Source organism: Xiphophorus hellerii, chromosome 2 (assembly GCF_003331165.1).
Source record: "Xiphophorus hellerii strain 12219 chromosome 2, Xiphophorus_hellerii-4.1, whole genome shotgun sequence".
NCBI classification, from domain to species: domain Eukaryota; kingdom Metazoa; phylum Chordata; class Actinopteri; order Cyprinodontiformes; family Poeciliidae; genus Xiphophorus; species Xiphophorus hellerii.
In genome coordinates this window covers 3,390,586-3,418,321 of record NC_045673.1, presented here as the reverse complement: position 1 = coordinate 3,418,321, position 27,736 = coordinate 3,390,586, and the positions used below count along the sequence as shown (strand labels likewise).

Below are 27,736 nucleotides of genomic sequence, written 5' to 3'. Positions count from 1 at the left end.
ATAAACCCCCTCTGAGTCCAGAGTGACGGATTCTCTGCTCTGCAGCTCGACTGCTTTGGTCTGACTCAGTGAGTCACTGTAAGATCCACACAAACACCGACCGCTGCAGCTTTCAGGAAGCTGATTTATTCTACAGATATTTCTGAATGAACTCCAACACGCCTCTCTAATTCCTGCCTCACATGGATTTCATCTTCTCTGCTTTGATGGGATTTTTATCCCTTTTTTCGTCCCCTCACACACACAAACAGCAGGGAGTCTCCTGAAACATCACGTCAGCGAAGCCAGAGGGGGAAACATCAGAAACCGAAAACAATCAATGAGACAAAACCTAAACAGGTCACCAGCTGATGGAGAGAAACTTTTTAAGGCTTTAATCTAAAGAAATAGTCAAAAATACTGACTACAATTATTTAAAGGTGACCTGTTGTGCTTCCTTGAACAGGTTAGAATGGGCCTGTGGCCTATACAAAACATATTCATTACACTTTCTGCAAAAAAATCATTTTTAGATAATGTAATATTAGTCTGTTAGTTCTGCCTATTTTGTTCTCTTTTCAGAATGTTTTAGGGCCTCTGTCACTTTAAATTAAGATTATTAAATTATTGCTGGCAACGCCCCCAACTCAATGTTTACACTCTCACATGAAAATGACTGCAAACAGATCCACAACTATGCAACCATATATCTTTGAAAAGCATTAGTAGAGCCTCCTGCACAACCAACAAGAATTGAGTAAGTGGTTTCTGGATGGATGGTAAGTCAACAACAATAATAACTTCTAATCCTTTATTTATGTTATTATCTATGTGTTTATTTTTATTTTTTCTTCCTCTCTATCCCAGTGATTTTTAAGCTCTTAACACTTTAGTTTGTACCATAATAGCTAGTAGTATTTTATTATAAGTACATAAGAAATGCTAAAAAAAACAAACAAACCCAAAAACAAACAAAACAAAGCACTAGTCTCTTCAAACAGCCATTTTACAACCGAAAAACCAGCCGACCAAACATGCTGGAATTTCACTTGGGTTGCTAGGTAACAGCGCAGAGCCGGTAGAATGTGACTAAAGAATTGGGTGGTGATTTGAAACACTAAAAAATATTAACTTTTAGTAGTTATTCTCCTGGCTAACATATCTATCTATGCTTGTTCTGGTCTGTAGTTTTGCTTGTAGTTTTTCAGATCAAACCCGCCAAGTCCCGTCACCGTAAGAAATTTTGATGGACGATAAATTGTCCCAGACATTATCGGGATAAACGATAATATTGTTGCTTTGAGACCATTTTCAGGCAATAGAGAAGTAATGGCAAGAACACACTCTCAAAGATTAATACACTTTAAATTCTAATGAACTGTAAGACATTTAAAATATCCAAAATAAATAAACAAAACAGAAACAACAAATAAAATGAATTCTGAAGCTCCTCTAAGCAAAATTGACCTAAAGTACAAGACTGAAGACTTTTGACATCGAGTTTTTGGTTGAAAGAGAGAAAAGAGAAAAACAATTGAGCCCATTTTAATTCATCATGCACTTAATTGATTTATTGATTGATTGCTTATTGTATTAAGCCTTTGTCCGCCATCACTAATTACTCTACTAATCAACTTCTGAACCACCACATTGATAAACTAATAAAGTAATAAATAAATAAATAAGTCCCACAGCAGCTTCCTCGGTGTGTGAGCTCCTCTGGTTTCTGCTTTTCAGTCTGGCACCACCTCTCCGTCTCTCTGCTGGTCCAAACAAGGTGACCCTGAATCACCGGATGCGCGGCTGCGCGCACGCCGCGCCACTGCGCGCTGCAGATCCGCTGTGTGCGGACGTACGCGTGTCCAGTCCCAGTAATTAACACCAGCCACTAATGAAGTCCAGCTGCTCGGCGAGAGGACGGAGCGCGAGCCAAAAGCTGCCAGAGATCGCTCTCTTCCTCCTCCGTCTCCCTCCATCCTTCTCTCTATTCGTCTCCATCCATCCGATCACGCCGCGTCGTTCTCTCTTTCCTCATTCTTAACTATTGATCGGCTTTCACCTGCACTCTCCTTCGTCTGCATCTGTTTGTTTGCCTCTCCTGTTGTTTTTCACTCAGTTGGTTTGCAATCACAACAAACTCCTCAGTTTATGCACTGATTTCAGAATAATTTCACTCGGGTGGATCTAGAGAGACTGTGTGCAGGTAAATGTTCTCTATCTTTCAGTGTCGAGCGATTCGATTCCAATTTTTAGGGTCACAATTTTTAATTAAAAAACTAGTTAATCTGTTCTGTTTAAATTCTGTGATTGACTGACAAGTAAGCCTGTCGTTACAAGCAATTAATCACATGATCAATTAAAATGAGCTCAATATTTTCCATTCTGATTATTTATATTTTTGAAGAGAAATTTGGTTTACAGAGACATCATAATCAACTTTATTCCTGGTTTCGATTGTGTGGAGTTTTCTTTTGGTTATTTAATATATCTTCCAGTTCCAGTGCTGTTCTGGAACTGTTGTTCAGTTGGCAGATTATTTCACTTATGACGAGACAATTTTCCTGTATTATGAGTGAAAGACTCTGCCAGTGGAACAAGTACTTTTAAACTAAACTTTAAGGAATTATTGACATAAAACAAGCTTGTATAACTTGCTGTAAAGCTTCTTGTTTCGTTTTATTTTAAGAGTAATTGCACTAGAAACCAGATCAAAAATAATTGGCATGACTTGGTGTTCTTGCAGCGTATATTTAGATTTTTTTTTTTTTTTGCTGCATAAGTGACTTTAAATTGACAATTAATTTAAATTAAAAGTCATTTCTCCCCAACAGGAAAACAAACAAACAACCAGAGGATCCTCATATTTTAAGGATTCAGCTGCATTCAGCAATTGGCATTAAAGGATTTGCACCTGTTTGCAGAAACATCCTGCATGATGAAGATGTGGAAATCAAACACCTTCACTTGTGATCCATTTTCTGTTTGAGGCTGCGTTCACACTGCAGCCTGAATTGACCCAAATCAGACCTTTTTAAACTTAATGTATCTGGGGGCGTGCCGTGGTGGCGTAGCGGTTAGCGCGACCCATATTTGGAGGCCTTGAGTCCTCGACGCGGCCGTCGCGGGTTCGACTCCCGGACCCGGCGACATTTGCCGCATGTCTTCCCTCCTCTCCTTCCCCATTCCTGTCAGCATACTTTCGTAAAAGGGACACTAGAGCTCACAAAAAGACCCCCCGGAGGGGTTTAAAAAAAAAAAAAACTTAATGTATCTGATCTTTTTATGACAGTCTGAACAACACAGATCAGATATTTTGATTGGATATGTGATCCTAAATTAGATACGTATGTGATATTTTCAAATCTGACCTGAATCTGAACGGCCAGGTCGCATTTATCCGACCTGAAAGTCACTGATACTCGACATACGTCACTGTTCTGCGTCCGGAGTCGAACAAGCAGGAAGAAAAACAACAACCATGGTGAACCATAACAAGGATTAAGTTGTTAATGTGCTGGCTCCAGTTGGACAACTTTAAAATTGTAAGATCCCCGCAAAACAAAGAGCATTTCTTCTTCTTCTTCTTTTTTATCGCGATTGGTAAAACACTTAGCACGCTCTCTATGTGTGACATTATTGCGCCCTCTACTGCGCAATAAGTAGAGGGCGTTTGCAGTTCACACTGGAGGTCACATATAGGTCGCACATATTTGGACATGTGAACAATTTCACAGAAAAAAGAAATCGGATTTGGGTCACTTCAAGCTGCATTGTGAACGTAGCCTTGGAAAGCGTTTTCTGCTCAAAGTCACAACTTTGTTCCATTGCTGCAGCGGTCTGTAGCGAACTCACACACCACAGCCACTCGGCACCAGCTGTGACAGATGCGGCTGTCACAGGAGAAAATGAATTCAGAATAGTTAGTGAATTAAGCAGGGAGTTAATTGTTGCTTGGCCCCTGTTTATGAAGCGCAGAAAGGCAAAGCGCCTTGTTTTTCTTCTGACAATTAGCCAGCAGAGATGGAGAGGAACTGTGTGTGTGTGTGTGGGTGGGCGTGTGTGTGTGTCCTGTTCTCTTTAGCAGCTGGTGCAGCCACACCTGGACGAGCTGAAGAGAGTGGGACACAGAGAGAGAGAGAGAGAGTGTGTTTCATACCTGGACTTTCTTTAAACAAACAGAGCAACAGAGGAAGATTTAAAGAAACTCATAATTCCTTAAAAACATGTATCCTTAAGTTAAGATCGCTGATGCTGCACATACAAACATCCCGAGGAGGAAAAAAAGCACACGCTGATTGTCATTTCGTGTTAGGAATGCTGATCCTGGTTGAGTCTCTCCCAGTCTATTTGTCAGCGTGTCCTATTAGGTTTCCAAACAGCTTGTAATGACTGGTAATAAACTGCAGAAGAAGAGGAAGGTAAATCAAGCGAGGAGACGACAAAATGAGCTCTCCGGGGGACCACCATGCTCCGAGCCTTCAAAACACAAACACACACAGACGGGGAAAAAAAAAACTCCAAATGATTCTGTTCCCGGATTCAAATGCAGCCGATCCTGCCAACAGCGCCAGTTATCGTACAGGTCACAGTCTGACAGATGTACTGGAATTCATTACGGAAATTTGTGTTTGGTTTATCATATCTTTATTCCAGCTATGCTTCTTGGAAATAAATGTGTCTATTTCCTCTCAAATGGTGACATTTGTAAGGAAAATGAGACTCAATTTGAGCATAAAACACTTTTTAAAGCCTCCCTGTCAATGCTAAACAGCGTGCTCTGCTACTGAATTGGTTAATCTGGACAAAAAAAAGATATAATTTAACAGTTTCTTCATTTAACACACATAAGCTACAGTAGTGTTTGGGAAAACCGTACAGCTAAGCCTGTTGCAATGAGTTAATCACATGATAAATTAAAATTAGCTTGTTCTGTAACCTTGATACCTCTATTTGTTTGTTTGTGTACCTTTCAAATTTATTTTGTATTAATATCTTTGTGTACTTTTACTGCTTTAGTTTGTATTCTCATTATGTCTACTGTTGTCCCTGTCACTGTAATTATTGTAATGTATCCATGGATGTTGATGAATATAAGTGTCTCTTAACGGGTCCAACTTCTATCTGAAGGAAATGTATCTCGGTTGGACTGTTTCCTCCATCAACATTCCCTGGAAGACTTTTGGCAGAGCTGGAATTGTACGACCAGTTTGCTTGGTGTGGGTTAAATGTCTGGAATAATCTGCGTAAATAAGAGGTGAATTGTGAGTTGTGACAGGGGTGGACATGTGTATGTGTTGATATAAAACAGTTATTGAAAATAAAAAGTTTTTTAAAAAATTAGCTTGTTCTTTTACATTCTGATTATTAATATTTTTTGAAAGGCAATTTTGCTTACAGAGACTTCACAATCTACTTTATTTATGGTTTTGGTTGTGTGTGGTTTTTATTTATTGTTTTTCATTAAAAAATTAAAGTTCATTGGTCATTGAGAGGGAACATCTTTGCTACTCCTGTAAAGTAAAAATCAATTACACTGATATTATGTAAGCCAATTACTGTCAATAACTGTAGGTATATTAGAAGAGTTTGGTAGCTACTAGTTACACTTACTTGTGTAACTTTTTTTTATTATTATTTATTTTTGCTACACTGTACTTTTTGCTTTTACTTCAGTAATTTTACTTTGAAGTATTTCTACTCTTGAGTAAAATTTCTGGATTTTCTACCTACTGAATGAAGAACAAACATGTTTTAATCAAAAATGTATCAGACACAGACACACACCTGCTGTTTCTGTTTAACTTTCATAAGTTTTTTATTGAAAGAAACTGATTTGGAACATTTTCATTTTGCCCTATTTTGTTATTTTTGTTACTAATATGAATTATTGTCATTTTCATTCTGAAAATGCCAAAAATTTTCACTTAACTTTATATTTTGGTCCGTCTGATGATGTAATTTTTAAATATTAAATGACTGATAATTTGATCAATTACTCAGTACCAAATACTTTTATTCTTTCTTGTGTAATTTCTTGGACGGCTACTTTTTACTTTTATTTGAGTCAAAATATGTTGAAGTAGCGCTACTCTTACGTGAGTATAATTTTTGGGTTTAATTTTTGAGTATAATTTTTGGGTTTTCTACCCATCTCTGTATATTAGACGAATAGTGACAGGAATTAAATTATTGTTTATCTATTTCTGTCTTAGTTTTGTGCTGTTTCTTTTTACTTTTGTTTTCAGAATTGTGTTTTTTTTTTCTTTTTTGACCAAATTAAATAAGCTTTTAGAACAATGTGATGTCAACGATGACATGAATTTGGTTTGTAAGATAATTGCATCTTCTTGTTCGATTTAATTGACTGAAGTTCCTTGGTTTGCTTCTCCATCCAGCCCTCCCTGCTCCCCTGTTTTTCTCCGTTCCTCCAGTCCCCTGCCCCTCCATCATCACTCCCTCCTTCCCTCTGGTGTCACAGCTCGCTGGCTCCAGGTGGTAAGGGAGGAAGGGATGCAGGGAAGGATGGATGGAGGGAGGGATGAAGACAGGAGGAGGGGGTGGCCGTCATCTGTTCCCGTGTTCATACCATCAGAGTGCGACCCAACACCCTGCCTCAGTCTGTTTTATTAACATTAATATTAATACTGGCCTCAGTCACATCTTACCCTGCAAAAATACAAGCAAAACAACGAGGATCATTTCTCATCTTTGAAGAATATTTAAGAAGAATCTCTTTCAATAGCACATATATAGCACAATAGTACACACACATATCTATATATGTATATCTACAGCTCTGGAAGAAATGAAGAGCCCACTGCACTGAACTCCATTGAAAACCTCCTGGTTATTCCACCAAATATTGATTTCTGAACTCTTCCTGAGTTATACATTAGTATTGTTGTTTCTAAATGAATATGAACTTGTTTTCTTTATTTGAGGTCTGAAAGCACTGTGTCTTTTTTGTCATTTCTCATTTTCTTCAAATAAATACTACATTTTTACTTGGAATTTCAGAGACATGTCAGTAGTTCATAGAATAAAAGAACAATGTTCATTTTACTCAAACATATACCTATAAAAAGTAAAATCAGACAATCTGATCATTTTAAGTGATCTTTTAATTTTTTCCAGAGCTGTATATATAAAAGCTACATACATGATAGAAAACATCTAGTCCATTACCGCCTTCTATCATTGTAAAAACACAAATCTTAAGTGCTTTTGGTTTAACTTCTGGTGCAAATGTCTTAGTACACTTGAAATAAGATGAAACTAACTTCCAAGTAACTTTTCAGCAAATTACCAGAGCTTATTTTAAGTCAATGCTTCATTACTATTGATGAAAAAATGCTAGTTCCACTCAGGCCTGTCAGAATAAACAATAAATCTATTAATTGCATGACAAATTAAAACAAGCCTAATTGTTTTTCTTGGTTTTTTTCTACCAAAACCAAGATGACAAAAGTCTTCAGTCTGGACCACTTGATCCATCTGGCCCCCTTTTGAAGAACAATTTTGCTTAGAGAGGTTTCATAATTAATTTTATTTGAAGTTTCTGTTGTTTTGTTAATTTGTATTGGATATTTAAAATATCTTCCAGTTCCAGTGTTAAATGTTCATTAGATTTTAACGTTTTTGATCATTGAGAATGTGTTCTTGCATTATTGTGCCATTATAAATATATTACATAAAAATTGTCTTAAAACAAGAATATTGCTTTTTCCATTTTTCATCAACATTAAGAAATTATTGATCTTAAAGAGCTCCTATGTCTGTCTGAAAAGTTACTTTCAAGTTAGTTTTGTCTTATTTCAGTGTAATAAGATATTTACATTAGAAAATAGACCAAAATATTTGGTAGATTTTTCTGTTTTTGCGGTGATTGCTTCCAGATCCCGTCCATATGGAGATCCAACAGCAGCACTAGCGGTTTCCCCTTCTGTCAGTGGTCATAATGTTACGCCTGATTGGTGTAAATCTAGGAAACCAGCTGACCTCCCTCTTCCCCCCCACAGACAGGCTGAGTTATGCTGCGTTTGTTTCTGCTGCAGAGTCTGATCTTCCACACCAACAGAAGAGCAGCCACCGTCTTATTAGCTGAAATGCAGCAGGGCAGAAACGAGAAGCCATGTTTGTATCTGGTGGCCAACACACACACACACACACACCCACACACCCCCCCACACACACACACAAACACACCCCCACACACGCCCACACACACACACACACACCCCTACATGAGTGGGCCTTAAACCACATTATCCACCTCCACTGACTCTAAAAGCTTCTTATTCGCCTCATTAAGTCTTCAGTGACACAAAGTAAGCAGACCAAAGCCGCATCAACGTACGTACCAATAGGTGTGTGCACTTAGCGACGCGCGCAGACACACATCGGCTCAGCCACAACCCGCGGGACCGCTGCTTAGACAGCACACCGACATTAGCAGTCGGACGCATCACAGATTTGACTGCAGGCTAATAGAAAGCAAAAAAATGCAACCTCCAGGTACAAAACAAAAAAGCAAACGGAGATGATTTGATGCCTGATAAAGTCGGACTCCAGGGTCGCAGAGCAGCTGATTCTCAGGAGGCTGTTTGGTGTTTTAGACAGAAATTTGCTCTGTTACTCCAAAAGCGAACGTCAGAAACATATGAGGAATGTGAGTTCCAGTTATTACTGTGCACTGATGTAAATAGGTAAGTAAAGCTCATGCTGAGGACACATCATTAGCCACCACAGTCCACGGGGAGCACTTAGATACAGGTGAGTGGCCACTCGATACCTCCAAGGCAGCTGTGTGCAGGTGTGTGTGCGTGGGTGTGTGTGCGTGTATGAAGGACAATGGAGCATGCAGCCAGCAGCAGGGATCGGGTAAATGGGGAGGTGAGGGGAGTTAAGTGTGCAGGATGTGTCACATTAAAATCTCTGTCTCTTTAAAACAATTTAAGGATGTTTTCTGCAGGAATCTGCTGACTGCACACCATGCAATCTGGATTTTACGACAATCTGGACTTTATCTGAGTTTTTCTTTTTCAAATAGTAGTTTTGTGCAAAAATCTTCAGTTACTCCTCATTCCTTTGCATTTTCTTTCCAAGCAGTGGATCAGAACTGAAGTTCTCCAGGATTTCTGAGCTGTATCTTTTAGGGATGCAAGTTATTAATTAATGAGTTGATCTATATTTGATTTAGCTTATCCATCAATTAGCAATTATTTGATAAGCAGCCAGTTTCTGGAAAACCTGAGTTTTGTCTTGCAAAAACAAAATTCTCACCAAATAACTTTGATATAGTTTCTACTGCAAATATTTTGGTACATTTAAAATAAGACAAAATGAGATTGCAAATAACTTTTTACCAAGACATAGGAGCTTGTTTTAGGTCAATAATTCCTTAATATTGATGAAAAAGTTCCATTGGCGGATTATTTCACTGAGAACATGGGAAAAAATGTCTATTTATAAGTGAAATAATCTGACAGTGAAACTAGCACTTTTTCATCAATATTAAGGAATTATTGACTTAAAATAAGTTCCCACATCTTCCTGAAAAGTTACTTATAAGTTATTTAATGTGTATTAAGATCTTGTTCTAGAAACCAGATCAAAAATACTTGGTGAGATTTTTGCTTGTGCAAGGTAAAACTGAAATTTGTGTTTTTGCAGTGAAGAGACTGTATTACCTTAACAAAAAGGAATAAATTGTTTATAACATGTTGGATACACAAAAAAAACACATTCTGAAACTGAAGAAGCTTGTTGAGTGTTTATATTTCTAAACAAAACCACATAAAGTGCATTTTGCATCCCACACCAGACTCTGTTTGGACCTTTTCTTCTTTCCCATTCTGGTATGGCCCCACCAACTTTGATTCTGTATCAACTGGCTCCACTTACAGATTACCAGCTGCGCCCTCTTCTGGGTGGAGGCCAAACTACAACACTGAAGTAAGATCTAAGCGGATGTTAGTGAATCGATCAAATTCTAATCTGATAAACCATTAAGTGACAATTAATCATAAGTTAATTCATTGCTTGCATCCCTAGTTTTATGGCTTTGTCTGCTTGGTAAGAAAATGTAAAGAAAGAAATAAAGGGGTGGTAAAATTTTCTGCATTTTCTTTAAAGGGGGGTAATGTTCATGGTGATGAGCAGGCAGAGAGACAGCAGCGCTGCCTCGCTCACAGAGCGAGCTAATAGACAGAAAGCGGACAAACCTTGCTGACAGGTGGGCTCGTCTATGGCCATCCAAGGTGGGGATGGGGGAGAACGGAGGAGAGAATGACCAGGATTAGTAAAATGTGCTGTGAATGAGGTGGGAGGGGAGAGGAGGAAGCAGTGTTACAGACAACGCAGCTCACCAGTCAATAAGGGAAAACATCTTTCATTGTTACGCTGAAGAAAATAAACAAAACAAACACACTGCTGGTCGTGTTTTGTTATTCTTTTGTTGGCTTTAGAGTGAAATTTGTGTTTGAGTCTTCAGTGCTACTTTTTTGTATTTATTCATGCAAAAATCAAAGTATTTTTTCAAACAAAAGCAAACTGATCCATGCTTTCTAGTTTTAATTTACTCCTTTTATATCTGGGAAATAAACAAGAGAATCAGAATAACAATTGCTAGCCCATTATTAAGGTTTTAAAGCCTGTTATAATATATAATAGAAGCTTCCAATCAAATTTACAAAACATTTTACAAATTCTCCGTAGTTGTTAAATAAAGTCGGGTTGTGGGTCTCTGGTTCGGGTTTTGGGTCTGATCTCAGGTGATTCTAATCTTAGTTTAGGTGATTCCTACAACTAAACTAGCTGAAATCCAACATTACCGACTATAAGAAGTAATAAAGCGATAATAAATGTAAAAAAAAAAAAGAAAAAAAACAGTTCCATGGATAAAGTGAATGTCTTATTTTGAGCAATGAAACTGTTCTGTTTGTGCTTCTAAATGTGACGTTTCACGCTGTGAAATCTTAACCGAGGTGATTAGCAAAGCATTAGCGGCCACATGCAACATTTCAAACCTGCTGTTGACGACTTTATTTAAGGGAAATGCATGAGTTTAGTGCATCATTTCAAACAGCTTCTGTCACAACAAAGCTTTAAAAATCAACAGCCCATTTTCGCTTCCTGACTGGCGTCCAGGAAACAGAAGCAACGCACATTCAGTGATCCGTCTCACCGCCTCACACCATCACACAGGGAGGGAACTACTTCATGATGTGCAGCTGCACAGCAGAAAACAATAAAGGCTGCCAGAAATCACTGCGACACAGTCCAGAGAGACGCAGGAACAAATATACATGTTCATATGGTGACAGGGAGAGGTGAGAGGAGAGAGGAGAACGAAACAAATCAGCACACTGAGTCGCTACCCCAAAAGAAAATCTATCAAATTTAGGAGAGCAGATGATGAAACTGTTACAGCTGCTGCTCTGGAAAATTAGCTGATCTGTTTCAGCAGCTGCAATATGCAAAAGAATAGAAAAAAACTGCATGTCTCGTTCATTTTCACTCACTACGTCCATCAATGTCTGCAGTGCACCTTCGTCTTCTCCTCCTCCTCTCATCCAGTAAAGTCCAGGAACCGCTCGGTCGTCCAGAACCCAAACAAACACAACCATTCATGATTTAGAATTACTAGTGCTGCACTGAAAAACACAAAATGTTAAAGTATTTTTGGTTTGATTTCTAATGTAAATCTCTCAGTACACTTGAAGACAAAACTAACTTTTTAGGAAGAAATGCAAACTTGTTTTAAGTCAATAATTCCTTAATATTGAACAAATACTAGTTACAAGACAAATAATTTTCCAGTGGAACAAGACAGCTTTTCCCAAATGCAAGTTATAATAATATGGGTAGATTACTACTGGTAGGTTATTTCACTTGTAGCTCTTTTTCATCAATATTAAGAAATCATTGACTTAAAACAAGCTTTTATTTATGGTTGAAAAGTTACTTATAAGTTAGTTTTGTCTTAATTCAAGTGAACTAAGACATTTGCACTAGAAACTAGATAAAAATACTTGGCAAGGGGGCGTGCCGTGGTGGCGTAGTGGTTAGCGCGACCCGTATTTGGAGGCCTTGAGTCCTCGACGCGGCCGTCGCAGGTTCGACTCCCGGACCCAACGACATTTGCCGCATGTCTTCCCCCCCCTCCTTCCCTGTTTCCTGTCAGCCAACTATCATATAATGGACACTAGAGCCCACAAAAGACCCCCTGGAGAGGTAAAAAAGAAAAAAAAATACTTTCAAGACTTTGTTTTTGAAGTGTAAACATGTTCTTCTACTTCTTCTTCTTCTACTGTTTATTCTAGCCATAAAATGCAGAGAAGTACCTTGTTGTTGATTTGCTAATGATAAATATATAGATGTTTGCTGAAAACAAGAAGTAGTATATTCCACAGATTTCCAAAAAAGGAATTGAAACCTGATGAAGCTGCAGGTAAAAATTACTTTCCAGATCCAAGAAGTCCAGAGTGAACAGGTGTAGGAACACAGGAAGTAGCAAAATGTCTCAAAAAAGAAAATAACAATTGAAACTTTTATAATAAAAACTTGGTTCAGAGACAGATTTTTTTTGCTAATTTTGCTGCTTTCAACCTTCCTGCCTCCTTCCCCTCCTGTGGCTGAGCGGCTCTTCTCTCCTGGTCTCGGAGCAAAGGCCTCATGGTGCTTTAATTAACATCGGAGCCGGAGGTAGGGAGAACACACACGGGGCGTGACGGTCCAATCAGAGGGAATCTGAACTGGGAACCAGCAGCAATTTAAGGACCTCACTTTGAAGATGAAGTGAGATCAGTGTGTGGGCCCTTGATCATCAGAATAATTCAGAATAAATATAACACTGAGCAAAAGTTTTAAACCAGCCTTCGTTTCTTTTTTTTTTCTGCTTCATTCAGAAAACCCGGAGAACAAAAGATCAGGAAAAGTTTACAGGAAACCCGTTCGGATCAGATGGAAAAAAGAAAAAAAACAGAGTTTTACACAGAAGCACAAGATACTACAGTATATCAGTTATCAGAAAATTATAGATAAAAGTTATTATTTGAGGTATTGTTTACATAATAAAGAAGATTTTAGCCACAAGCAAAATGAGATTTCTGCCTCTAAATAATTCTTCCATTTCATTTTTTGAGTAGGACGATGAGAAAAGTAGAATAATACATTACATTTGTGTCAAATCAAAGTTCAAATACGTCTTGTTCATCAAAAAAATATGGATTGGAGAATTAAAACATAATCTTTTATTATTCATGTTGGATTGGATATTATTGATACAGATTTTTGGGATGCAGTTACATTCCAGGTTCACTTACAAAATGGACTTTTTGAATCTAAAAAAACATCTTAATTATTTTTTTGTTTTTTAGAGATGCTGCTGAGTAAAGTGGAGGGTTATAAATCTAGAAATAAATTAGTTGGTCAAAAAAGTAGATAAGGGAATAAAAATAAGTTTTGATATTCATCATTTATGATTTATGTCACTTAGTTGGTTGTGATGGTGTAACTAAAAGAACCATGAGGTGGTAGATGTAAGGCTGGAACCGGGGTGGCGTTAACCAAATATTTTCTGTCTTTGACCATTTTCTTAAAATAGTGACATAAAAATCTGCAGGCCAGCAGTCATTTTGACAGATTGTAATTCACACACCTGAATTACAGATGTGTGAATTACACACCTGACTGGACTCCATGCATCTTGCTACCTGGGAGCTAACAGCACGTTGAACAGTTGTGGTTTGGAGCAGCTGAACCACGGCTGCAGGATTGAAGAGAAAACTTGCGGAACAAGAAACTCTTCTTTCAGAGAGTCTTACCGACTTCTGATCTCTTCAGTTGGAGAAATGTTCCCTGATTTCAAAACTTTGGCTGAGAGATGCAGATTCTCTCTTCAGTTTTTTGTATATTAATCAAACTGAATGAAAATTAAATACTGCTGAATGTTATCGTTTCAAAAATTGATACATAAAAAGAGATTATGACAACACACAGGCACATAATTTATAGGTAGATTTAACACATATCTCCGTTATAATAAAGACAAAAGTCACTCGAGAAAGATTTTTCTTTTATTTCATCCCCCATGTAAAAAATCCTTGATCTTCAGCTCGCCGACTTGTTTGGTTGTTGTTGTTCAACTGTTTGTGTGGTTGTATTGGAAATTGTTGTTTCTGACTTATTGTATTAATCATTGATTTTGAATATTGATCTGATAAAATAAAGTCTTTGTTCAAAAAAAAAAAAAAGAGATTATGACATGATTTTATGACAGAAATTTGTCACTGAGGGAGAAAAAAGTGAGGCGAATCGGTAAAACAGAATGAAGAGCAGAACTGGACCAGATCAGAAATATTCCCACCATGAAGTTGTTGCATCTTTTGCACCATTATACCAGCATACAGACATAAACACACACAGCATCATTGCCAAGCTTGTGAACTACTTTTTACTGCATAAAAATAATAGTTCTGAAAGGAAAATACCAAAATTGCATTGTTTGCATCAAAAGCTGAACATTTAGACCTCTATAAACAGTCTGTAGCTTTGCTCTGAATTATCCTCCTGAAATCCCAAACGAAAAGACATCCCAGCTATCTGAAGATGGTCTGAAGCTTACTAGATGTTTTCTGGCGTTTCTACATCATAACTTACTTTTCTATCCTTTTGACCCTTAGTTACGGAGCTTTTTGTGTTGTAAATGAAGCTGCGGATTAATTTCTGCTCATAATACCAACTAAAAGTTCCTTGCAGCCGAGAGAACAAAAGGACTTGATAATTAACGTCTTCCTCTTTCAGGTTTAATAATTCTCTTCATTAGCATTTCCAGGTCAAACACAGTTTTCCTCCTCACTCAGAAAGTAGCAGGAAAGCACCTGAAACAGGACTTCGTTCAGCTGATGGCAGTTTCAGGAATTAGGAAGCATCTGAGCAAAGTAATGCTACGAAAAGACTGACAAGCATTTACAGTAACAGTGGCTCTGTTTATTTATATATAAAATGTACCTTTTTCCTTCCATCCATCCATCCATCCATCCATCCATCCATCCATCCATCCATCCATCCATCCATCATCCATCCATCCATCCATCCATCCATCCATCATCCATCCATCCATCCATCCATCCATCCATCCATCAAAACAGGGTTGTGTGCAGTTGTTACATCCCGAAATATCAATATTTTGACAATAAGTCACACCTTAGAAAAGCTTTCAACCAAAAATGGTTCTCAACATTACATTTTATTAACGTTTGTGGCTAAAGTCTTTTTGTTGTTGTTAAAAATGAATATGGCAGCAGCAGATCTTCCTCTGTGTCTCATCTTCAGGACCAACTAACGTCAACTTTTACTGAGTTTCAGTTCCGTCTTTTTCTGTAATTCGAATAAGCTCCAAAAATAACTGGTTCACCAACAGCTTTTTACTATTCATAGCAATACTGCAGCAATTATGGGAGACCTGATAATACCTAAAATCCCATCTGGTGTGTGTGGGGGTGTGTGTGTGTGTGTTGTGCGTGTGTGTTGGCTAGATGAAGTAAGAGGTTCTGCAGCTGCATCAGAGCAGACACACACACTCGCAGCCCCTCGGAGTGCATCAGCGCCTCTACCTGTCAGGTGTGTGCATGTGTTTGTGTGCGTGTGGGTGTGTGTGTGTGTGGGGCGAGCAGAGCATTTTTTCCTCCAGAACAACTCGAGGGTCCACCTCGTTAATCTCCATGACGACAGGGATGCTAAGGCAGCAAATTAGTGGTGAGCAGAGAAAAAAATAATAAGAGTCCCGCAGGAGGTTTCCAAAAGAACATCCAAGCCACAAGGAAGGGTTTTAGTTTAACTTGTGCTGCTCGGCAACAATGAGAGCAAAACTTTAGAGCCCTTTCCCACAATTAATCAAGTCTCTGAATGTCTGTACGCTTATATCGCTTAATGCAAAAGCGAACCTAGGCAACAAATAAACACAACAACCGAGGAACCAATCAACTCTTATTAGCATCTGATGTGAAAACATCAACAATTTCAACCTCTCAGAAGGTAGAAGATGAACAGCAGCTCCAACGCACAACCAACAAATGACAAATATCCAGTTTGTGTTCTGAACATGTATGAGTGTGTTGCATGTGCTATCAGGGGAAAATATTCGTGTTGGAGCGCCACAGAACCAACATCAAGACGACAACGGCAGAACACACACATTAAAAAGAAAGCAGTTTTACTCACCGATCATGTGATTAGCCACGTGAATCTGGATCTCTCTTTCCGTCTCAAACGTCATTTGGCATTTAATACACTGGTAGGTCTTTTTCTAGAATAGGAAACACAAAAGACATCAAACAAAACGAGTCACATTTCTGCAACAAGGTGGTTCAAAGTGCTAACAGTTTCACAATTATGAAACAAGCGATAAACATTACTTTCTGTCAAATGTCGTCATCAAAGTCATCAAGCAAAAATGCATCAAATATGTTGATCAATGTTCCAATTGGGCAACTGTAACCAGGTTGGTTTAAGTCTTGATTTAAAGGAACACTGTGTTTTGGCTGGTTTACAGTTTTCTGGTAGTTTGCTACAGATTTCAGGTGCAAATCTGGAAGAAAGATTTGTTCAAACATTTGGGTGCCCAGTTTTTGTCCTCCGATGAGGCGGTTTTTCTGCTGTATCAAAATTTGTATGTTCCGCAAAACTGCAATAGAAACACTTTTTGCAAATCTCACGAGTCATGTGATCAACAACCAGATGTTACTGCTGGCGGAAAAGACGAAGAAAAGATCACAGGAAGTGGTAGGAGGATTGTGACTTATCATGTAAACTAACGTATTGTGATTTTTATTGCATTTCTTATTAAATGGAAAACCACAGCTGCGAAATTATTAGAATATTGACACAATTTTGCACACATCTATAATGGAAACACAGCTAATGCAACTAGAGATAAACACATGGATGAGTTAGTTTCTCTAGATCTTGCTTGGACATTAGTCCTTTAATCCTGGAAATGTTCTTCAGGTGACAGAGGGCCGACTTTGTTATCGTCTTTAAGGTTCAGGTCAGAGTTCATCACTACACCCAGAACAATGCAATTTTGGTATTTTCCTTTTTCAGCCTGATCTCTAGTTTCTAACTGTAACGACTGGCACTGAAAACAAAACATAGCAGCTTAACAAGATCATAATAAAGCAAGGTAATAACTCTGCGTTTTGCCCCTGTTTTGGTTTTAATTTTTTTTAATAAAAGTTTGGGGGGAGAAAACAATGTTTCAGATGCACAACAGCTGCAGAAACAGCGAGAAATAAAGAATAATAATGTAATGAAAACATTTAGGAAAGATGTCTGAACAAAAGAGAGAAAGAAAGATGCAGAAAATCCAGGATGAGTCACAGAAAGTGAGAGCTGAGGAGCAGCTCTGCTTATCCATTCACTGCACACAGCGATCACTCATGCACAAACACATACAAAATACACAAAGGCCCCACTTCCACTTTCCCTCTGCTGCTTCACTCTGCTACCGTCACTACACACACACACACCCCCCCACACACTCAGAAAAATCCTACTTTGTCTGCTTTGTGCTGTTAGACTAAGCAGAAACAAAGGTGTAGGTAAGACAGGGAGTCCCTGGGAACTGACACACACACACACCTTCACACACACTCACTCAGAAACACAACGGCAGGTCCCGGAGAGCCTGACTGTCAATATCAAGTAGAGTGAACAGCTCCCACAATGCAGCAGCATAGCCCAGCCGCAGGAGCCGCTGGGGCCCGGCTGACACACACAACGCCGTGCGCACACGCACATCCACCGCGGGAACACGCAGCAACGCCCGACACAAACACAAACTGTCTGCCGCTCTCCCAGAAACGTCTCCATCTGCTGACTCCTGCTCAGGTATCAAACACTGCACGGGAGGGATGCTGCTGAGAGGTTACCGGCAACAAACATCTTACCAGCAGAGGACAACTCGTACGCTACAGAGTAGGATGAGGATCAAAGGAGAAAAGAAGACTTTTGACTTTTTTCTCTGAATTCTGACTTTAATCTCACAATTATTACTATTTTTCACAGAAATTTGACCATTTTTTCCAGAATTCTGAGTGAAAGCTCAGAATTATGATTTTTCTTTCTATAATTCTTACCTTAATCTCAGAATTATAAGAAAGACCAAAATTTTAACTGTAATCTCGGAATTCTGTTATTTTTTCCTCAGAAATTTGACCCTTTTTTTCTTAGAATACTTACCTTAATCTCGTAATTCTGGCTTGTTTCCATAATTCTAACTGGAATCACAGAGTTCTGATTTTAATCTTAGAATTCTGACTTTTTTTCAGAATAATTTCTTTAATCTCAGAATTTTTACTCTTTTTCTCAAAATTCTGACTTTAGTTTCAGACAAAAAAGAAAAAAAGTCAAACGTGGCCTTAATCTCCTTCCGCAGAATATTATCACTTTGACCATTTATAATTTTTCTGTTTGTGTGGTTTACTCTGTAATGCATGTGTTAAACTCAAGGCCCGTTCCACCACAACCTGCTCTAAAATGACCATGTATTAGACCCACAATCATTAGATGGCATCATGTGTTCATCTGCAGAACTACCTATTAATGTTCTGTAATTCATACTAGTGTAAATTACTGCAGCACTACCATAGCCGGATGAGCTGCATGAATTAAACCACAACATTCTCCAATACTCCACAGTTTCGGTCTCACCTTGGGTGCAGGCGAAGCCTCGGCCTTCTTTCCTGCTGCGCTGGTTTCGGGGCTGACCTCAGGGTGATCCGTCTGGACGTGACTCTCCAGATCCTCGACGCTTTCAAACTTCACGCCACACTCCGGACACCTCAGCCCGGTCAGGGCCTTTTCTGCTGGCGTGTCCCCCGGCGTCACTGCTCCTCCACTCTGGCTGGGGCTCTGGCCGTTCGTTCCCCTGAATGGATTAAACATCATAACATAAGAAAAATGGCAATACTTAGCGAAAGAGACATAAGAATGCTAATCTGCTAAAAGAATGCACCAGATATATGGTGGATAAACCAATGGAGGAAGGGGTGACATGTCTGCTCTCAGGAAGTGTTTGAAAGAAAATCGGAAAACCAACTTTAATGACACATACATTTCCTCAAAACAGACAGCTAAGGCTACGTTTTGATGTATAAATTATTTCTTTAGAGTAACATTTGTACCAACAGCAGCATTTTGTTTGTGAAAAATCAGTAAAGTGTCAGCGACTAGAGGGCGCACTCTGTCAGTTGAAGAATTACGTCATTGGATTATATTGTAAAACTGAAAACGCCCCAAAATCTGATAAAACTTAAATAGGGATTTTAGAAAAACTGTAGGAGATATCAAAAAGCCGAATCATTTCTAGATAGCTTTACATCTTGTGACTTGCTTAAAACTTGAATGGAGTTTCTAGGTTGAAGTAGGCAGAAGTAGTAGCTTGTGAAAGTTTTTGCTAAATTTTGTGAAATTCCACAAAACTTCAGTGCATTTCAATTGAGGAAAAATTTGCATGAAAGTTGAAATAGTACAAAAAGTATAAAAGTTGAAATTACAAAAAGATACAGCAGAATTCTCCAGAAAAAGCTGAACGTTTCGACATACAAGTAGTTGAAATCAGCTGAAATATGAAGAACTGATTATGCACAGAGAAGATGGAATAACAATCAAGAGAAAAAAAATCTAAACTGGGTTGGTGGTCTCCCTTCCTACCTGCTCATGCAGCTAGCACACAGGCCGTAAGGCAGCCCGTTGACGTCCAGCTTCACCAGATCCCCTTTATTTTTGAATTCCTTCAAGCAGAAGGCGCATTTGTAGAGCTTGTGCGGATGCAGTTGCCCGTTGGGGGACGAGGAGGCCGAGCCGTTGCCTGCGCCCGCTCCGCCGTTGCCTCCTCCGGCTCCCCCCAGCGCCGAGCCGGAGGAGAGCTTCTGCATGTGGAAGGTACCGTGGATCTTCAGCTCCAGCGTTGATGTGACGGTCTGCATGCAGACAACGCAGCGGAAGCCGGTGAGCGAGTTGCGAAGGTCGGGGTGCATCTGGCAGTGCTCTATGAACTCCTCCTCGCTCTGCAGGGGCATCTTGCAAATCCGACAGGTTCCTGTGTCCAGGCTTTTACTGTGGGTCACCTGGAGGAAGAGTTTACCCAGGAATTAACAGCGTACAGATAGAAGGTCAGAAAACAGAAACTATTATTAGATTGGAGAAATCCAGGGTTGAAAGCTCAGACTGTACAGACTGAAGCTGAACTTGCTAGTTGCAGCATTAGTTGCAGCAGTTGCTTTGCATTTTAAGGCGGGGAAAAAACAATGAGGAAACTTAGGCTGTTCTCACGTCTGACAGTCTGTAGACTCGGTTCCATTGGGGAATAAAATAGAAACAATTGTTACATTTTCAGCTGCTGCGGTTCTCTTTCACACTGGACTGAGTCAAACAAACCCAACTAATTATAAACATGTTCCCATCCTTGCCTGTGGGGGCGCTGCACCAAGAACCACTGAAAGAAACAACAAAAACCTCTGAAGACACTGAGTGCAACGTCCTTCTTCACAAAATGTAAACATAAATGAGTGGTGTCAGATTTTAGATTTCTCGTTTGTCATTTCTTCCGCTATCGTTAGACTCTTGTGTTTGTTTTGGTTGGACTGTACAGGGCTGGTGGGAATGCAGCCTAAAAATGTCTGGCCCATCTGATGGGTAAGTCATCAGACACTTCATTCAGTCTGAAATGTCATTAATAATAATATTTATCCGTCTCAAAAATTCACCCAATAAATAAAACCTTTAATAAGTTATTATGAGGACAATAAACAGTTTACAGCTGGTACTGCAACCTCTCAGCATTCTTGATCTGGCATCAATAAGGAAACAAACATTTAGTGGACTGAAACACAGACCCAGAGCTGCAGATCAGTTTGTACCTTGTGTTCAGTGAGAGTCAGCAGAGACGGGAAGCGCTCCCCACAAATGGGACACATGTAGTGTTTGGCGGGACCGCGGTGCGTCTGAGCGTGTTCACGAAGCCCGCTCTCAGAGAAGAACGTCCTGGAGCACACGTTGCACTTGTGGTTCCCTTTGATGAAATCTGCCTTCTTCTTCCTGGAACCTGGAAAACAGAAAAAAAAAAGAACAATCTGAAATCCAGCCTGTGCAATAAATCAATAACAATAAATATCGCAATAGACACAAGATAAATATCAATAGACAATACATGAGGTAGAATAAGCAATAATTTCAAGGAAGGTTGGTAGAATCAACTAATTCGCACTCTCTTTGGTTACCTAGCAACTCACTCCTTTTTTGGTTGCCTAGCAACAACGTGTGAGTAAGTGGCAGAGCAGCAGTTTAAGATTCCGTCATGAAAATAAAAAAAACAATGGTCCAGTGTGGAAACGTTGGATAATAAAGGAAAGGTTACGCCACCAGTAAGGCTGCATTTCAGATATTTAAAACAAAAAATTAACCAGTAATTATTGATATGGACTCATATGAAATGAATCAAGAATATTTCTTCTCTAATTTCTACTGCAAATGTCTTAATACACTGGAAATAAAACAAAACTAACTTACATCTCTTATCTACAGTATATTAATGAATGAATGACTTCAATCAAGCTCCTATATCTTGTTGAAAAGTCACTTTTGAGTTAGTTTTGTTCTATTTTAAGAATACTGAAAGACTTTCACTACAAACTAAGCCAAAATGACTTGTAACATTTTACATATCGTCCAGCCCTCCCAACTCTATAGTAGAGCAGTTTTACCTGCGTCGTCTTCTCCCGGCCGGATGTTGTGGTCCCGCAGCCGGTGGTTCTGCAGCAGCGACTCCATGGTGTACGCCGCGCCGCAGATGTCGCAGGCGTACATGGGCTCAGAGTTGTCCAGCTCCTCCTCTCCGCCGCTCGCCTCATGACTGTTGGCTGTGTCTCCTGCCTGCGACGACCCCCCGCCCCCAACGACCCCGCCCTTCAGCAGGATGTTCTGCAGGTCGGCCTGTTCGGCGGCCGCTACCGTCGCTCTCTCTGCTGCTGCCGCCGCGCCACTGCCGATTCCTGCTCCTCCCCGCTTGGAAGTCTGAGCCAGGCCGTTGGGCGTCCCGTTCTGACTCCCACTGCTGCCGGTGCCACCGCCGTTGCTGCCGTCAAAGATACAGTGCTTCTCCCGCAGGTGCCTCTCGAGCAGCGAGATGGCATGGAAAGCTTTGCCGCAGAAGCGACAGGTGAACTTCTTGCTGTGGGTGGTGATGTGACACTGGAGCTCCACTTCTGTTCCAAACGTTTCCCCACAGAAGATGCACTTCCGAGGCTTCAGCCCTGCAGGAAGAAACGTCTCGTTAACGTCAAAACTATGATAACTGTGTGCTGTTACGTTTTTTTCTCTCCTCTCAGCCCAAGATAGGGAAGATTTCAGAATCCACATTGCTTTAAAGGAGACCTGTTACGCTTCCTTGTACAGGTTAGGATAGGTCTATGCAAAACATGTTCATTATTATTTTTGTACAAAATTATTCTTAGATAATGAGATTTTATTCTACTCAGTTCTGCATATTTTGAGCTGTTTTAGGGCGTCTGTCACTTTAAATCCCAATTAAGCTGCTGCTGGTTATGCCTCCAAACTCAATGTTTACACTCACATGTGAAAATGGCTGCAGACAGATGCGAAATTATACAACCATGCATCTTTGAAAAGCAGAAGTGGAACCTCCAGGACAACCAACAAGAATGCAGGAAGTGCACAACAATTGCACAATTATACAACCACACATATTTGAAAAGTGGAGACTCCTGCACATTCAAGAAGAATGCAGAAAGTAATTTCTGGATGATAAGTCAACAACAAAACACTTCTTTTCCAGCAGCCATTGTACATCGGTAAAACTAGCTGACCAAACGTGCTGGAGCTCCACTTGGGTTGCTAGGTAACGTGTGGAACTCTGCTGGAGTTGCTAGGTAACAGCCCAGTGCCTGTCAAATGTGGATTGACATCAGGAGGTTTTTGAAAATAATCATTTTCCAGACACTAAAAAACATTAACTTATTCCCAAAAAATGGCTTTTTTAAATACTTGGGCTGTTTTTAGAAGCAGTTGAGACCCAAATGCATGCAAAATGTGAATTTTACATAATAGATCCACTTTAGCACATTAATATCTAAAGTGTTTACTTTAACTCTACTGTTAATGACATTTTAAGCTAATTCTCTCATCTCTGGCTTGTCTGCCAGTAACACAAGACACTTTGGCTTAATATAGGAAATATATCTTGTTCCACTTGCAGGTTATTTTAATTACTTTTTAATCAATGTTAAGGAATTATTGACTTAAAACAAACTACTACATTGTGCAGAAAAGTTACTTGTAAGTTGGTTTTGTCTTATTTCAAGTGTAATAAGATATTTTCACTAGAAACTAGAGCAGAAACACTTGTTTGCAGAGCTGGAAGGTTGAGTAGTTAGGCTGCAAATACGAGCTTCTCTTAGAACAACCAAGGTCTTTAAAAATAAATCTAACCGCCTCACACTGCCCTCTACTTCACACCTACTCGTCATTTCGGCTCCTTTAGCAGCTAAAGGTAGTAACTTCAACCTCTCTTGATGCATCAGATGGTAGAAATCCCAGTTTTTGTCTTCTTAAAGGGTTGAATAAGAAAATATGGCCAAAGATACTAAAATAAGTGTGAGGGTCAAAGCAAAACAGAGAAAATGTGTGGAGAGATATGAATGTACCTGCGAGTCCTCCTGGAAGGCCTGACCTTTGACCCAGGTGGTTATGCTTGACATGGAGCTGAAGGTCTGCCTCCTTCCTGAAGTCCCAGGCACAGGCTGTGCAGCGAAACAGCTTCTTCTCGTTGCTGTGTTTCACAGCCAAATGCACCTGGAAGACAGGAGGACATAAATCCATGGGTTTTTATTTTAAATTTCCACACTTTTCCTTAATCTATTTTCCACCTTTTCCTCAAATTTTGAAACATAAATACAAAAGTTGTGCAGCAGATTTACAAAGGAAAGGATTTTATGGCTGGACACTTAACAAATTCGGTGTGAAACTTAGATCAAATGCTTCACTGGACTTTTCCAGACTGTTTTTCTTCACATGCATTGGTTCAGTTTATTAGTTTATTTCAAATAGGAACAATGTGCAAAAACCACTAATAAAAGAGGCTTTGTGTCAGATTTAGTTTAGCTTGTTTCCATCTTTAGTCCCTGACTAGGTGAGTGAATAAAACATAATCATGAGACACAATGAAAGTACCCATATACTATAGATACAATTAATGTAAAATATCATGAAACTACAACAATATCAACAGTACAGACTCTGTAAAAAAAACTCTCGAGTTGGCAGCAGTGTAACATTGATGGATGCAAGCTGCCATTAAAAACTAAAGAACAACAAACTTTTTCACGTGTGATTTTAATTACATTTAATTTTTAGAATAGAAATAAAGCAGATGTTTTTTTTTTATCTACATCTTTTAGGGTTTGGTTATAGAAAGACTTTAGAGGTTTTATTATCGTCTCATTAGCATGAGTCCAGCAGCCATGTTGTGCAGGGCAGTCTGTGGTTTACCTGTATGGAGACCTTGGAGTCAAAGACTTCCTGGCAGAGGGTGCAGTGATACAGGACGAAGGTGTGCATGTCCAGCAGGTGTTTCTGCAGGTCGTCCACGGAGGAGAATTGCTTGTCACAGCTTTCACACACGTACTGCGTCGACGTGGTGGTGTAATGCACCGTGAGGTGCTGCAGCAACGCGTCCTGCGTCTCGAAGTCTTCTTTGTTGCACTGCGGACAGGACTGGCGCCTCAGCAGCATCTCCAGGTGAGACTTAAGATGCGTCTGGAAACCCTCGAAACTGGAAAATCGGAGGTCGCACTGGTTGCAGGGATAATCGCCGTTGCTTCCCAGGGACGGGGTGGAGTCACCGGCCAGGCGGTGGCGTTTGGGAGAGGAGATCTCCACGTCGGAGGAGGCTGGGCTGAGGTCAGCCACCTTCGCCTGCCGTTTGTTGTTAGCCAGCGGGATGTTCTTGTGGTTCTCCTTGATGTGCTTGGTGAGCTTGAGGAGTGAGCCGAAGATGGGAGAATTGGTGCAGTAAGGGCAGGAATAGACCTGGACATGGAAAATACATTTTCATAAAAATCAGCATTCACCGTTAGTCCCCAACGGTGAACGCTGCGTCCCTGTGGAGGGAGAGAGGAAATGGAGAAAGATATGCAGAGCAGAAGGAAGACAAACAAGCACACTCCTTAAATCACAATTAGATTTGACGGCTTGTTTTTAGAGCTGTGCAGAAATCTAGAGTCAATTTTAAACTCCTTTCCCTTCCAAAGTGTGAGTAATCTTTAAAGTGGTCTTGACCTTTAAGTTCAGGCTTTTGTGTTAATTAAGACACTTAACTCTGATCGATGAATCATTCTCGGTTCTGAACTGAAAGAAGCACAATTTGTTCACATTTCTGTAATTAAACCTATGAAAAAAATAACACTCTTTGATCGACAGAAAAAGGTTATTTAGAAATAACCTTCTATGTCCTAAAACTAAATACACAAATTAACTAATCCACTATTTCAACTAAATTCTTAAAAACGTGCTTATAACAGACAAAGGAGCAGCTAAAGAAAACAAAGTTAGCAAAAATGCAAATGATAGCACATCTTAGCCTACATTGTAAAAACACAAAATCTTACAATGTAATTTTGGTCACTATAAGACAAAACTAACTTACAAGCTGCTTTTCAGCAAGATGTAGGAGCTTGTTTCAGGTAAATAATTCCTTAAAATTAAGAAAAAATAAAAAAGCACTACTAAAACTGACTTATAATTATTTCACTTATAGTAAGACTTTTTGTTCTATGCTAGCTAGTGTTAAATAAAATAAGCTAATATCAGATTAGCTTACTTTAGTAAACCTCATATTAGCTAATGTAATTAGCTAATATGAGGTTAGCTTACCAACATAAATAGGCTAACTTAACTTAGCTTACTTAAAAGTAAGCTAACTCATGAGTAAGCTAACTGATTTTAGCTGAGCTCAAATCAAACTTAGCTTCATTTACTACAACAGATAAACTCAAATTTGGCATTTCATTTGCAAAAAAAACAACAACAAACAAACAAAAACCGAGAATTAAAGTAGTGGGAGATTTTCTTATTTGTTTTGATTCTCACCTCCATGAAGGACTGAGACGCAGCCTGGAGGACGGGGGACTCCAGTTTGGCCACGGCCCCTCCAGCCGCCGTCCCGCCTCCTGTAGCCGAGGTGCAGTGCGTCTGCTGGATGTGCTCCGTCAGCGAGGACTCCGTCAGGAACCCCATGGAGCACTGGTTGCAGAAGAAGGCGTGGTTCCCCTCTGGAAGACAGGACGTTAAAATCAGTTAAAGTCAGAAATCAATTTTTATCATTCAATACTTTACTTTAAGTACCAGCAAAAAATAATAAATCTGCCGAGATTGTCTTAAACATTCCCATTTTACAAAAGTCAAGTTCCAAATATTAATCCTATTTTATAGGATTACACAAAGGATTTGTATAATTATAAACATTAGATGTGTAAATATGTATAATGCGTGATATGTTTAGAAAACCGTTAGGCGGATTATTATTCATTTTCTTTCTTATAAATATAATAAAAAACATAAAAATCTTTTATTTGCTAAAGTTGCTGTCTTTTCATTTTAACTAGCTTTTTATGTTTTTTTTATTATTTTACTTATTTATTTTTATTCCTTATTTAATAAGCTTCCTACTCTTTTTCAAATTGGACATAGAAATTTAGCTATTTAATGTTTGTTTATTATTAACTATTATTAAATACAATGAAAAGCATATAAAAATGTTTAATTTGCCAAAGTCAGTCTTTTTAAAAATTCTAATTAGCTTTCATATGTTTTATCCTATTTTACTTTTTTATTTTTATTCCTTTTATGACTTATTTTAAGTGGCAGCTATAAATAAACATCAGTATTTGTGGGAGCAGGTGATTGGTCAGACTGACAGATATTTTAGACAGGGGCCGTTAGCTTCAGAGTGAGCAGACCTAGCGTGGTGGATCCTGCCATGATCCCCCCAGGCAGGCAGTGGGACACTCGGATGTGCTCCTGCAGGGAGTTGATGTCTCCGAACATGTCCGGACAATAGTTGCAGTGAAACGCCGTGACGTTTGTGAACTGGAGCAGAGGGAAAGCTGCTGCTGCCGCCGCCGAGCCGACGCTCCCGCCGCTGGCGCGGTGGGCTTTTCGCACGTGCTCATTGAGGTTGTAGAGCGTGGGCAGGGTTTCCAGGCAGAGCTGGCAGGTGTGGCTCTGCTGCGGCTTGTCTGCATGGATGGTCTTCAGATGGATCTCCAACACGGCCAGGCTGTGGAAGTCTCTCTTTGAGCAGTACGGGCACGAATACGTCATCTTAGACCAACTCCCTCCCGAGCCTGCAGAAACAAGAGCTGGACATTAACACTGTCAATCATTGGCAGGAAAATGTTTCTCCGCAATTATTTACTATTAAATTGGGGTTTTAACAGGTATGCATGAGCAGTCAGTATCTTCTCTGCACTTAATTCTTAAACAATTTTAATTGCTAAAACAATCAATCAAGTTTATTTGTACAGCAAATTTCAATTTGCAGTTTTCTGGAAGTTTGTTCCAGATTTGTGGTGCATAGAAGCTGAATGCTGCTTCTCCACATTTGGTTCTGCTTCTGGGGATGCAGAGCAGAACCAGAAGACCTGAGAGATCTGGGAGGTTGATACAACAACAGTAG

At 39.5% G+C, this 27,736-nt stretch overlaps 1 protein-coding gene and 1 long non-coding RNA gene across 3 annotated transcripts in view; one reads left to right on the top strand and one right to left on the bottom strand.

Annotated features, from left to right (window-relative positions):
• The window catches only part of znf423 (zinc finger protein 423), a 184,146-nt gene that overhangs the window by 73,717 nt on the left and 82,693 nt on the right, over positions 1–27,736 (bottom strand). The window contains exons 10-19 of one of the 2 annotated variants that reach the window (XM_032580635.1): positions 27,018–27,404; positions 26,149–26,330; positions 24,550–25,089; positions 23,706–23,853; positions 21,747–22,295; positions 20,904–21,088; positions 19,696–20,111; positions 18,694–18,910; positions 16,204–16,288; positions 10,203–10,223 (exon numbers count right to left, since the gene is read on the bottom strand). In XM_032580635.1, coding sequence (XP_032436526.1) covers positions 10,203–10,223; positions 16,204–16,288; positions 18,694–18,910; positions 19,696–20,111; positions 20,904–21,088; positions 21,747–22,295; positions 23,706–23,853; positions 24,550–25,089; positions 26,149–26,330; positions 27,018–27,404 — 2,730 coding nt within the window. The remainder of the gene's footprint in view (positions 1–10,202; positions 10,224–16,203; positions 16,289–18,693; positions 18,911–19,695; positions 20,112–20,903; positions 21,089–21,746; positions 22,296–23,705; positions 23,854–24,549; positions 25,090–26,148; positions 26,331–27,017; positions 27,405–27,736) is intronic. The other variant, XM_032580643.1, reaches the window with a different exon arrangement.
• On the top strand, positions 1,215–16,765 carry LOC116731165 (uncharacterized). The gene is made up of 3 exons (XR_004341548.1): positions 1,215–1,359; positions 11,044–11,047; positions 16,752–16,765. It is a non-coding gene; the product is annotated as an uncharacterized LOC116731165 (long non-coding RNA).